This window comes from Protobothrops mucrosquamatus, unplaced genomic scaffold (genome assembly GCF_001527695.2).
Source record: "Protobothrops mucrosquamatus isolate PMUCROS unplaced genomic scaffold, P.Mucros_1.0 scaffold1943, whole genome shotgun sequence".
In the NCBI taxonomy this organism is placed as follows: Eukaryota; Metazoa; Chordata; class Lepidosauria; order Squamata; family Viperidae; genus Protobothrops; species Protobothrops mucrosquamatus.
Genome location: NW_015388064.1, coordinates 47,271 through 61,709, shown reverse-complemented (window position 1 = coordinate 61,709; position 14,439 = coordinate 47,271). Strand labels below are relative to the sequence as shown.

The 14,439-nt window shown below is 37.8% G+C and overlaps 1 protein-coding gene across 1 annotated transcript in view; it reads right to left on the bottom strand.

The window, feature by feature from the left end:
* The window catches only part of LOC107294432 (zinc finger protein 536-like), a 141,667-nt gene extending 129,498 nt beyond the window's left edge, over positions 1 to 12,169 (bottom strand). The window contains exons 1-3 of the mRNA XM_015823662.2: positions 12,080 to 12,169; positions 11,047 to 11,218; positions 483 to 2,051 (exon numbers count right to left, since the gene is read on the bottom strand). Of these exons, the coding sequence (XP_015679148.2) occupies positions 483 to 2,051; positions 11,047 to 11,218; positions 12,080 to 12,169 (1,831 nt within the window). The remainder of the gene's footprint in view (positions 1 to 482; positions 2,052 to 11,046; positions 11,219 to 12,079) is intronic.
* Positions 12,170 to 14,439: the final 2,270 nt, after the last annotated feature.

Genomic DNA, 14,439 nt, shown 5'->3' with positions numbered 1-14,439 from the left:
ATATCCTTATATAACATAAAGAAATTTGAAGAAGAAAAAAAAAGCACGTTTGGCTAAGGCTTAACAAAGTGTCCAGTGTCTTTTCCTCAGTTCAAATGCTGAAAAGTTTGCAAGTTACCACATCAGTTTAAAAAAAAAAACAAAAAAAACCAAATCAGAATGCTAAAACATTGGAGCAGCAAATGTCCCAATCACATAGTATAAATACAATCCTCTTATATAACTGCTAATCTAATTTAAAAGTACATGAATGTAATTTTTTTCTGAATGGCCTGGACCACATTAAAAGGCCACACTCTTCCACAGAAGCACCATTTATAGTCAATAGAGGTCCATGCTCTAGAACAAAGAAGACATTTATCCCATGGTTTTTGAAAGCCAGATTTTCTAACAAATATAACTAAACTTATTTAGTCATTTCGTATGGGGTTTTTTTTTTTTTTTGTTCTGAAATGGTCTGAAAGAAGGATTCTAAAACTTACCACACAAGTCAGGTCTCTTGATATATCCACTACTTCCTGTGCTACTACTCAGTCCATTAAAGGCTGCTAAGCCATCAGAGCTGTAGGCTCTTAGGACTGACAGCATGTTTACTTGCTTCTCCAGGACTTGTGGGGTTGACGTTGCTTCGGGTTTCATTACTACTTGTGCAGCTTCGTGGGGGGAAAGCAGGCCCAAAGTATGCCACTGCTTTTCAGAAGACGGCAATGGTGAAATGAGTCCTTGTGAGTTTTTGGAGGCTACAGAGCTTTGTATGCTGTCTCCTCTGTCAATGCTATCTTTGCTTAGGTTGGGCAAAGGTTGGTTCATAAGGTCAGATTCGGGTTCAAGATCCTCCTCATCAATGGCTTCTTCCTTGGAAGACTCCATATCTTCAGAGGATGCAATGTCAGACAGGTCATCAGTAGCATTTTTATTAACGGGGTCAGAATGCAGCAGAGGTGGGTCATCTTCAGACTGGGTTTTGAGGTCCATGTCGGCGGTGGTACAAGAGTTATGTGCTCCGCCGACGCCAGAGTAGACGCCAAATTGCTTATAGAAGTCAGCTGCAAAATTATAAAAAGTGGAGTCCACGTGACCAGGCCAAGAGGAATTCTTTTGTTCTCCAGGAGAATCCTTGGATCCCTGGATCATTCTTTCAGAAGCTTCCACTTGACCTATCAGATTTGAAACGGCTGAATCTTTATTGGACTGTAAAGAAATTGGCAGCAGGTTGGCTTTATTTGTTGAAGCCACCGACTCTCTAGGTTGGTCTTTACCATTTCTAATTGATCCTAAAACACCATCTTTAAGTTTTGCTTTGCCTAAGTGGTTGGCTTGAAGGTGAAGAGCCATGAGTTCCATAGAAGAGGTTGTGAAGGAACAAAACAAGCAGCCGTGCCAAGCAATGTTGTCTTGAATAGTAATTGATGAACCTGGAAGACTGCCTGCATCTGGCCTTACAGAGAGATCAAGAGGTTCGTACTGGGATTTTTCTGCTTTTCTCTGTTTAATGGGCAACTTCTCCTCACTAATCTCTGAACCCAAAAGTTTTGCAGAAAGGCAGTCGGACAGGACTTTCTCTTTCTTTCCTTTTTCTTTCTTTAAGGAACTGAGGACAAAGCTGTCCATAAAAGCTTGAAGAGACCCTTGAAAGTTCACACCGTTTCCAACCATACTATGATACGCTCGGCCTAGGTCAGAAAAACGTGTCCCTTTGGAAGGTGTGTCAGAACCCTTCATATTATCTGAAGAAGCCTCAGAGGAGATACCAGTTGAATGACCTGGATGATCTCCTGGAGAAAGCATTCCTGGTGACCACTGTTGAGATCCCATCCCACTTCGGAAATCTATGCCAGGAAGACCCTTGAAAGCTCCTCTCAGTATTTCAGGTCTAACAAACATGGATCCTTTACTTGATGTTTCTTCTTTGTGCTCTTGACTATGAGACTGTCCAGAGAGGGATCCAGCCCCATTCTGCCGTTCCCGGTGATGTCGTTCCAGGTGGTATTTCAATGATGCAGACTGGGTACCAGCATAATCACAGTGGGGACATTTGTAAGGTTTCTCACCTGCAATTATCAAAAGGCAAATTTACTGGAGGAAAAAAAACAAAACAAAACAACAACAAAAGAACTTTACACGTCTACAACAATAACAGTTCCAAATGGCCACCAGGATCCATTTCCCCCCCTAAGATAATTTCTTCCTTAATATGAAATTAAAATTTTAAGGGTTCCCCTCCCCCCTTTAAACAGCTTTCTACAAGCTTGACACGCTATAAGCACACAATCAACCATCTCTTCTTTAACCTAATATGCTAAAGCTGCTGTAGAATTAGAAGATATGATTATGAAAATGAAGCAACACCATTCCACACAGTGATCATTAAAAGTACAAGCAGAGAGCAGTGGGTGGGGAGGAGAGAGAGAGAGAGAGAAAGTATATAACAAATGGATGACTACAATGTTTTTCTGTATACAATAGCACTAAAATTTGTTTAAATTATACACATGGAAACCATTTTTAAACCTAAAAATTTTATGGCACTGTTACGCAAGACTGAAATGAATGATTTAAGTCTTGCTCTGCAGTAAATCATGGATATAATTAGCAAATGGCATTCTGCACAAGTAATTTATCATTATTTGGAGGGCACCATTCCAGAAGGATTCAAGGATCTGCAGACCTGCTGCATTGTTTCCAAATAAAGAACTATAAATATGGTTTATATAAAATATTAATGCAATTTTAGTGCATTGCAACTGCATCGGGCTAAGAACATATAGTTAAGATAAAAGGCAGTCGATAAAAATTAAAGAGAAAAAGAGTAATAAAAAGGTACAAAATAGATTCTGCTGCCCTGAAATTAATATTATCTACTTTTTTTTTTTGCAGTGCTTTAAATTTGCACTAATGGTTCCTTTTTTGCTTTAGTGGTAAAATCTGTAATTTACCTACAATAAGACCTCTTTGAAAGAATAAGGGTTGGCTTAAGCTGCGTTCTAAAATACATATGATATTTTTGGGTTATATATTTCCATCTCAGTGCAAATCCCATATGGTTCTTTGATTTTGATGTCAAAGAAATGTAGGTGTCCTCCAGCACATATGTGAAATATTTACAGGCATTCACACATGCACACCCCCAAAAAGAAAAGCTGGGTAGACAAACAGGAAAGTAAATATATATATATATATAGGGGTGTTGCTTGAGTGGCTATCAAGGGATTCTTTAAAGACCTGAATGCTGGACTTGTCATTGAAACAGACAGCAGTCTGACAGTCTTAGAAGCTTCTTTTAATGGTGTTCTGTCAATAACAACAATTATTTGTCTGAGCAATCTGAATAACAAGGACATTTCTTTCTTCTCTGAAATGATTTGAACATTAAGACAAGCCATCTGTGAACTGTGTACCCTAACATTATTTCTTTGTTTTCTACGTCTCTCCTCTGTCCCCATGTCAACAAAAAATAATAAAAAGAAATACATGACATATATATATATATTTATATATACGTGTGTGTGTACATATATATATATACACACATATATATATACATGCACATGCACACACACACACACACACACACACACATATACATATACATACAGTGCTTTTTTTCTAAAAAAAAAAAAAAAAAAGGTGCCGGAACTCACACACATCATACAATTTGCCTTGCCTACCCTGCAAGGTTCCACCCAAAAAAGGTGCCGGAACTCTGTTCTGGGCGTTCTATGAGAAAAAAAGCCCTGTATACACACACACACACACACACACACTTATATACCGCTTTACAGTCCTCTCTAAGCAGTTTACAAAGTCAGCATCTTGCTCCCAACAATCTGGGTCCTCATTTTACTGACCTCAGAAAGATGGAAGGCTGAGCCGATTAGGATCGAACTGCTGGCAGTAGTAATGCAGAGTTAGCCTGCAGTACTGCATTCTAAACACTTGTGCAAATGTATTCATCTCCTTCAGTTATGGCCTTCAAGAATGTTGGAATGCCAGCTTTCTAGGTAGCAAAGCGATTTTCAGCAGAAATCAGGGAGTTCTCATCCCAACACATTTAGTGGGTGCCATGTTGGAAACAGACACAGCTTAAATACACATCTCTTAAAAAACACAAACATCAAGACATTGTAAGTAGTTTCAAGAAAGAATGGTGACAATATGGAGGAGGAAGTTCAACATTTGAACCTCTCCAGGGGCTTCACAATTTACTTGTGAAGAACCCAAACGGCCTCTGAGATTGTACTTTCTGTCAAGTCTTCTCTAAAAACAAAATCTTTCAAACAATAGTTAACTGGCCTTTTCAGCAAATACATGGAGAAGTATCACGGCATTAAGGAGGGTCTATGACAACTCGCCATGGCCAACTTGCAGTGGGATAACTCGTCATAGCCAACTTGCCACAGGACAACTCATTGCTGGACAAAAGTTACACTAATAACAAAGAAATGGTGGATGTGGAATGTCAAAGCCAAAGTGATCCCAGTGGTGACTTGCAGCTATGACTCCTAAGTTGGAGACAGGTTCCAAGAGATTGCAGGATCAACATCAGAGTTTTCTGCCCAAAAGAATGTAGTACTGGGAAAATTAAGAAGATGCAGAGAACCCTCAAACTCCCACCCATGTTTGCTCATTTAACACTGCCATTATTAACGAACCATTCTTTTGTGACTCAAGAGTTTCTGTTATTTCATTGTGCTGCTTTTCTAAGTTCTAATCATTGAAGTATCCATCAATGACCAACATTTAGTCCATATGGACAAACGTCCTTCTGAATTTTGTAGTACTTCCTAGCTTGAGGGCACACGAGACACTTAGCAAAATGTGAGCTATAAGACAAATTTTAATTGAATAAAATTTGAATTAAATGCGTATTATTCTGCCTTGCGAATGCAAAACCATCTCCAGTCAAAATGTGCATTAATGTGGAACAGGGATAGAAAATATTTTTGAACGCAGAATGAACATGACCCAAAAATAGATTCAGATTTCCTGTTAAGGATTTATATCCAAAATATTCAATACATATTAAAGTATTATATTTCCACGATCGACTTAAAAAGTATCTGAATGCACTGTATGGTTTGTAAATAAGTGTAGAGCCCAACCTTTCAAAGACAGTTGAACTGGGCAATTATGCAAATTACATTTCAGGATTTTCTGGAGCAGGGGTCCCCAACCATGGCCACTTTATGACTTGTGGACTTCAACTCCCAGAATTCCTCAGCCAGCCAGAGGAATTCTGGGAGTTGAAGTCCACAAGTCATAAAGTGGCCAAGGTTGGGGATCCTTGCTCTGGAGGACCCATTCTAATCTACGGAAGACGGCCTTACACTGAATGAGGCACTTTTTCAATGTACCTCAGATTTGTCTGTGCTTGAGTAAGCAACCTAATGTTTTGGATGGCAAATCCCATAATCCTTTATCATTCGCCATGCTTCCCTAGGCATCAGGAAGTTGAACCAAATAGGGAACGTCAGATTGCCCATTTAACTGTCCGGTTTTAATTAGGGGTCTTCTCCAACTCTGTCCGGAAAGTGGTATCCTAAGCCTTCATGAACTTGGGCTCCTTTAACCTATCCAGGAGTATCATTTATCCTCAAGAATTAGAATTACTAATATATCGGTGGATAATGAAATGAACAAGTAAATGTCCCTTGAAAGATTCTAATACACACACTGAACACTCTGTGTGCATTCTTAAAAGCCATTCAATCAATTAATAAGATATTGATAATCTATTTCATCAATGGCAAGAGAAGGTATTTTCAGAAAAGAATTGCAGCATGGTTTAATTACTTCATTATTCTGCCTGTTCCTACTCAGTAATTTCTTTTATCATTCTAATCACTCACTTCACACTTATGAAACCAAATGGAATATCAAAGGTTCTGTGGGATTATTTTTGGATCGTGCACATGTTCCCCACATAGCTCATCTGTTTGTCAGAAATACCAATTGCATTTTGACTCTTTTACTCCCTTGCTATCATGAAATATGCAAACCAAAAACAAAGGGGGGAAACAAGATATAAGATTCTTATTTCTATTACCTTCTGTTCTATAGCACAACTAGCTGGATAATATTTTAATAACCTTCCTCATCATCTTTTTTCTTTTCTTCTTCTTTTTTTTCGTGCAAAGCCACACGATTGAATTTAAATCCTATTGTGAATATTTATTTAGTCTCTCTCTCTAAATTTTTACATAGTTAAGGTTAGAAGAAATAAATATGGATGCTCCTTAGCTCTGAAGCTTCAGTACATTAATATAAACTGTTCAGCCATTTTCCCTAAAGCATATATATGTATATATGTTGCAAACCTGAAGACTTTTTACACAGCTGCTTATTGCTAAACAGTGTCTTGTCCAGAAGGGGACAATCTGTGTTTCTAATTGCTGTCAGTGAAGCTGAGATTCATTATGTGACTTTCCCATTAAAATGTGAGCATTAATTTGTATAATGAAATATCACCCACTGCAGCGTTCATTAGCCTCACTGTATACACCACATTGTTAGCTACCTAGAAACTGTAGTTAATTTCACTAATGGATATTTCCCTACTTAGTGTTTGGTAGGAAATGTATACTGTTAACATTACCTTTTAAACTTTTAAGATTATTTAAATTCAATCAATTATTTTTGACAAAAGTTTGGGATGTCATTACATCGAGGGAAGGCGAGCGGCATAATATTAAGGATGGAGTTATCGGGAGAAACAGGTAGGGAATGGGAGAAAAAAATCTTTTTAGCTTAGTTTGGAATTTTTTTTTTTAAAAAGTCAGCAACGAAACTGTTTCGGTTCCTGGTGCATGAGGCCATTTTCTTCAATTATGTATCTAATCCATCTTGCCTCTGTAAATACTATTAGTAGACATTTCCAGCAGAAAGCACGAGTTGAGTTTATTTCTGTCAACTTCGTACTGAGTATTCGTTAGACACATGGCAACTATCTGTAGCAATTTTTAGAAGAGACTGTAATTTCCTATTAGGAACAATGCTGTCGATCTGTTTTCAACCCATAATAGATCATAATCTGAACTCAGGTGAATCACACCAAGTTAGGTGTGAAACAACCACTTTGGGCAAGAAAGAAAGAAAAGTGTGTGAAAGAAAAAAAAAAGACAGAAAAAAGGAAAAAGTATCTTTGTTTGGAAGCAGATTTAAGAAGCCTATTTGGAGAGCTACTGTTACCTAATCTTGAGGGACACTGACGTATCGCAATATTACTGTATGTGGACCACTGGGGAAGCAATGTCAGATTGAAGAGGAGCTGATGAACGTTGTGGAACAAGTAGTGGTGAACGGATCAGCACCTCACAAATTCTTCACACATAGGCTACCCACAAAGTGACTATAAAACAGTTGTCTCCAGGGGGCCCTGGAGTTTTGGGAGTCAAGGAAAAGTCAACTTTCATTCATTTCAAGCCTTCATATGAGCAAACAAAGAAACAAAAAGTAGCCCTTTAATTATAATACAAGATTGATAAAAGGAAGAAGTATTTATTTAGCATGTCTTTCTGTCTGTCTGTCATCTATCTATCTATCTATCTATCTATCTATCTATCTATCTATCTATCTATCTATCTATCTATTTATCTATCTATCTATCTATCTATCTATCTATCTATCTACCTACCTACCTACCTACCTACCTACCTACCTATCTATCTATCTATATATCTATCTATCTATCTATCTATCTATCTATCTATCTATCCATCTATCTACCTATCCACCTATCCACCTATCTATCTATCTATCTATCTATCTATCTATCTATCTATCTATCTATCTATCTATCTATCTATCTATCTATCTATCTATCTACCTATCTATCTACCTACCTATCCACCTATCTATCTACCTATCCACCTATCCACCTATCTATCTATCTATCTATCTATCTATCTATCTATCTATCTATCTATCTATCTATCTATCTATCTACCTACCTACCTACCTACCTACCTACCTACCTACCTATTGCCACCCATTTCACATAAATGACCTTTGGCTGCTTATAACTGAGTATATGAAAACAATAAAATACATACTATAAAAAAAAAAACTTCATAACCATCAATAAAGCCCAGAGACCATCTCCATCACTCTCATGGGATCCCAGTCCTGGGCAGAAAACCAAGTTTTTAGGGCCTTATGAAAGACCAGCAGTTTCTAACAGTCCTTGTTTTACATGTAAACATTTGAACAGAATGAAATATATATATAACGTGAATAAAATTTTTAGTGTACTCTAATTCATTCTCCTCAGTGCTCTGCAGCTGCCCCACCAGATACATCTCTTATATTCTTTTCCTACCGTGGCCTCTAAGGAAACCCTGAGGGGACAGCAATCCAACAGGGCTTCTGTCTCAAATTATTACGAGGAAGCATCTAGTGACTCTCTTCCTGAGTGTAATAGGTTGTAATCTTGATAATTAGCCAACAATAGCTTTTTCTTTGAAAGCCATCCCACACAGTGGCACGAGTACATCTTGTAATAGTGATTTCCATAGTTAATTTTGGAATATGGGCGTGGAAGGAGGGGGTCTTTCTGTCAGTTCTTCTGAATGAGTCTGGATTCCGGTACTTGGGACGAAGGGAGGGAAAAAAAACAAAACCTCGTTCCATTTCCTCAGAATCTTAGATAATTGTATTCCTCCCTATCATCTCGTTCTTTTATTGGCTTTGTGAAACTATAACCCCATACGTACTTTCTGAGGTGCATAACCAGAATGGTTCACAATTCTCCAAAGCTGGTTGCATCCAGATTTGAATGACTTTCATTTCAATGAACCAAAATTCAATCTGAATTTTCAGTTCTGTTCTTAGAGATCATCAATGTGAAAGCTGCACTTTCAGAACAAAAAGTCTTCCTTTTCATCCAAAGTTTGTCAAGTTTTCATCTTATCCACCCCACGCCTTTCTGAATCACCTTAAATCCATGAATTCCATGTGGAATACAGGTTTTTCTTGCTCTAACATATAATATAAGGGGGGGGGGTTAAATTAAACTTTGACTTAAAAGATAGCATCCGAATATGTCCTTTATGCTATTAACATGCTTGGGTGCACTACTATTTCTTTCCATTTCTACAACACACAATGTTGTTCTAATTCTAAAATTCTAATGGAATTACAAAATTGAGGGGGGGGGAATTCCGGTATTTAAACCTTGCAGCAGATAGCCCTGAGATTCTGATCCATTGGTTCTTTATCTCCATATCACCTTCCAATTTATGTAGCAATTATTTAATTCTTTGCACATGTTTGTTCTCAAACACAGAATGTTTTGTTATGTTCATGCATTTTCTAAACAGAGGAACAATGAAGACATTTGTGCATCTATTAATCAAACACAAAATAAGCAGTTCTTCTTGGCCTTTAGTTATAATAAATATTTGCCATTTCTAAAATACTTTAAAAAAATAAATATACTTCTTTTAGTTTTGTATTTTTTTTTCTTTCACTGATGTTTGGAAAAAAACATTCTATTTTTGCAAAAATACAATTCAGTTTAAACAAAGTCTTCCACATTAGAAGGACATGTAAAAGAAAATAGTTTGCTTTTGAAACACCAGGGAATTGTGGGGCTTTTGAGGTATTTAACAGCACCTCCCTATGCTGCTCTGCCTGGACAAATGGAACCATTCTAAACATTTTTAAAAAAAATCTATTTGATAATTCAAATAGAAATTCCATGCATGCAGAAATGTGCATGCACATTGTTACAGAAAAACACAACTTTTCAACCAAGGATTGTCCCTTTGTATTAAATTTAACAAAATCAACATAGATAGATCTTTTAAATATTTTGAGAATATTTGAGTATTCTCAATATTTCAGTCCTCTTAAATTTATAATAACGGGGGGAGACTGATATCTGAAACAATGCTTATCTAAGTTATCTATTTAGAACACCCAAAGACAACTCATGCTCAACACATCAACGCTAAGCCATCATTAGTAGACATTTTTGCAGGAGAAGAGAAGGCTGATACTTGAGCTTTATCTAGCACCAATTTAGCTTTAACCATTAGTTGACTAGATTCTTGCATTAAAGATAGAAATAATAAACTCTTATGTGCTTTGAACTCAATGAATATTCCTGGTTATTTGCACCTGACATTAATCTAGATGGCACTACATAAGGATCAATGGAATTTACGGGGCAGGACTTAGGTCTCCTGTGGCAACGCAATGAACTAATGACAAGTTTAACCCCGCCTTCCAGCTCAGCTGCCTCTTCCAAATAATATGCCTTGTTAAGGTGACCCACTCCCCTGTGATCTTGTGATCTGGCTGCAGTGGAATGGCATAAACGGGGGACAGTTGGTCCTTGGTACAGGCAATAAGGGACAACGCTGCTGAAGATGAGTAGGAAATTAACAAAGGGTGTGGACTCAAATTACTACTGCCGGCTAGCTGATCAGCTGCTTGGTGGTCAGCAACAATGGCAGAGAGATGGACTGGCAGAGAGATGGACTGGCCCCTTGATCTAGAAAAAAAAGGTATAATGGAATGGATTGAAGATGTGGATTTCCAGGAGGGAGGGATGGAAGTGTACTCCAAAAATGTAAGAAGCAACTCAGCCCAGATATTATGTATGAGAGAAAGAGGGTGAAGGTGGCTTCTCCCTAATAGTTCACAGAGTATATTGTAGATAATAGAGTGCTCCATTTGGCAAGATTTTTGTCCTTCTGTGAGAAACGATAAAGAACTCAGCCTCAAAGAACCATCAGTTCTTGGTTTGGGACCTGATATCAGAGAATTCTTGGGTTGCAAAGCTGACAGCTTTACAACAAGAAGTTCATGATCCTGGCCATGGGTTGAAAGAGTGAGAGGTTACGTTTTGGCCTCCCCCGTCTCATTTTTCTTCATCCCACCTAATGACAGGGCCTGCAGTGCCACCTACTAAATGGTAGTAAGAAGAACATGAATGTCGTTCTTGTGGGTTAGTCCCTGAGCCTCCGTACTTCCTGAGAACACCTTCTAGGCATTCCTTTCTTTTCTGTATAAAGGTATCACACTTTTATGAGGAGGCCTCACCTGTGTGTATCCTCAAGTGAACTTTTAAGTGATGGGATGTCCTGAATGTTTTCCCACAGTAGGGACAGTCCTTCATGGTAGACCCAAGGCTCCTATCTCTCAATAATGATGGCTGCTGGACGCCGGCAGATCTTCCAGCTTCCTCTCCAACATCTGAAACAGAGAGAGTGTTCTCACATCACTTCAGCACATGTCAAGAAGTTGTTCTCACTCAAACTGCTAATGCAACACAAAGCGAAACATGTCAATACTACACCTGTCTGTTTCATTCTTTTAAATCTGACAGAATGCTGACAATTCATGTATTTTCTTGTTATTCTCTTAAATTATTTCATCTTTCCCATCATCGTTTTTAAGCAGCATATGGTACCTTTATACAGAACTGAATTAGACAAGAAAAGAAACAGCTGTGTCAGCAGCTGGTTTGATTTCTTCTTTTGCTTCATTCCTATTAAGTACTTTCTCATCCTTAAAAAAAAAGAAAAGAAAAACACAAAAAACTTTTCCTGGTTTTTTTTTTCCAGAAAAGTTTTTTTTTCCCCCTTTCTTGCATTTGCTCGACTGTTAATATGCAGGCGTATGCAACCCAAGCTGTGCATTCCTTTCAAAAGTTTGAAGACTAAAGAAAGCGGTAAGAACATTACTACAATTGATACTACTAATATTAATGGTATTAGGCGTAATGCACAGGAAATTAAGCACTTTTAAATATAAGCCTTTGGTTAATTCATTAAGTACTGTTGGTTTTAATAGAAGACTAAGCAGATGTGCAAATCTCTCACAATGAAATCAAGGAGATTTAAAACTGTTCACCCATTAAATGGACTCTACCCAATGTTTGTGGGAACTTGTCACATAAATTATACCAAGTTACAGCTTTTCTTTTATTCTTTTCTTTAGAGCGAGATGCCATCACAATTTAATTGTGTCACACGATTATTCCTACTTCATTCTGCCTCCAAGAGGCAAAAAAGAGCTTTAACCCACAACTTTATGTCAGATAACTTCCACATTGGATTTATCTGCACCGTACCCTTAAACTGTTCTTGTTCTCTCCTGATGCCACTTTCAGAATAAGCTGTCTTAGGAAAAACTGTCTGGACTGAGGTGCCTTAGTTATCATAGTTAGCAGTGCACTGATGATGTTACCTAGTTGGGCAATGCATCTACAGGCAAACAACCAAGCTCAGAAAGCATCAAAGACCCCCACAGTTTAACCTCAGCTAAAAATATTCTCTTCTATTGAAATAATCCCTCTCCAGCCTCTACACAAACTCACCCCAAAATGGGGAATCCACATCACCCACAGTAAATGATTGACTCCCGGTATATCTCTGACTTTATGAGATTTAACAATCAGAGGCTGACAAGGACAGAGAACACAGGGAATATAGAAAAGAAGAGCAACCCCCCCCCAACAAACCTAGAATCCTTGGTATCATGACAGTTCTGTGAAATGTCATCAGGGTTTAATGCATATTAACACTGCATACTTCCATAATATGGAAAGAAAGATGGCTATGATGTCCCCATGAGCAAAAGATGGGAAATAGCTGCAAATATGCTATTTTAGCTGCAAACATATGTATTATTACTATGTTTATTAGAATTACATCCTTTTTGAACAGGAGCCCAAGATGATATACATATTGTTCCATCCTCTTGTGCCCCCCCCCCCCAAAAAAACCTGTGAAGTAAGTTGGGCTAAGAGGAAGTGACTGACTGAAGGAAGGGCATCCAGCCAGTAAACACACAACTCCATCCAGTTGCCCTGACTCTATCCCGAATTAAGGGATTACAGGGTTGGAAAAGAGAGTTATTGATATATTTTCATTGTGTTCTTTTCCATTGTTCATTGTATGGTTCTATTATTTTACTTCTGTTCTGTTTACACTCTTTTCATTTCTTCCTTGTTATCATTGTAAGCTGCCTAGGGTAGCCCACAGCAAGATAGGTGGTAAATAAACCTAACAAACAAACAAATAAACTATGACAAATCAAATCAGTGCACAAACAGACATGTGTGGGAAGGAGCAGAAAGTCTGCAGCAAACCACAGTGAAGGGAAAACAAACAAACAAACAAAAAACTCAAGGAAAAATATATGTGAATTTTAGGGATGTATTTCTCTGATAGTCAATAAAGTAAATACATGTGTGTTTCTGAGAGGTGAAAAATGGTTAAAATATCTGTCCAGGAAATCACACACAACATGGATATTCCCTGGACTTTGAAGTTTTGCTTTTTGTTTGAATAGAGTAGAGTAGAGTAGAGTAGAGTAGAGTAGAGTAGAGTAGAGTAGAGTAGAGTAGAGTAGAGTAGAGTAGAGTAGAGGAGTTGGAAGGGACTTTGGAGGTCTTCTACTCCAACCCCCTGCTCAGGCAGAAAACACTGTACCATTTCAGAAAAATGGTTGTCCAATCTCTTCTTAAAAACTTCCAGTGTTGGAGCTTTCACAACTTCTGGAGGCAAATTATTGAAAACAATAAACAACTGAATAAAAAAAATACAAGAAATTTCTCTGAGTGTTCTGCTCAAATTTTAACACATAGTAGATGTTAGAAAACTGGAAAGATGCATGAATAGAAACACTGAAAGTCTCTACAGCATTTAACAGTAATGCAACTTAGAATCCATGTGGACCATCAAGCAGGCATGAACTATTTTATATTGTTGGATTCCTCAAGAAACTTTAATTGTCATATTATTTGCACAAGCACTCAACAGGAAACAAAACTCAACAGAAGAAAATACTCTTGAATTGTGCAAAATTAAGACGGCACGTATGAAGTGGAAAAACACAAATGTGTGAAAGGATCTTTTTATTTTGTTTGAGGTTTCTATCAACATTATACAGCAGGGAGAGGGGGGAAAATGCAGATCAACAGATAGCTAAAACTAACCAGCCACTCCAGATAAACTTATGGAATAAGAGTACTAGTTATGCTTTGCTAGATGTCACTCTTAATGACAGCTTGTTAGACATCTCTCTTTTATCTTGCTGCCTGGGATATGTGTGGCCCAATAAAAAAGAATACATTTGTAAGATAAACAGCTCGCTTTGCAGATTTAAGAGACTGATTTTCACTTCACTCAGAATTGATATTCCCCCACCCTGCAGATTCATTTTTGGTGAGGCTGAAAAGCTGTGGTGTTTAGCACTAATCCCTCTGAAAAAGCAAAAATGAAAACAGAGAGGCAGGACAACATGTGGGTGGTCTGGAGAATTGTCCTTTCCACTTAACTCAACTTATAGTTGGTAGATTGGTCTAGTGGGGCCAATCTTACCTACAAGGACTTTTTTTAAACATACATTTATGGGCCTCTAAAACTGAGTTGAGCTCTCTCTCTCTCTCTCTCTCTCTCTCTCTCTCTCTCTCTCTCTCTCTCTCTC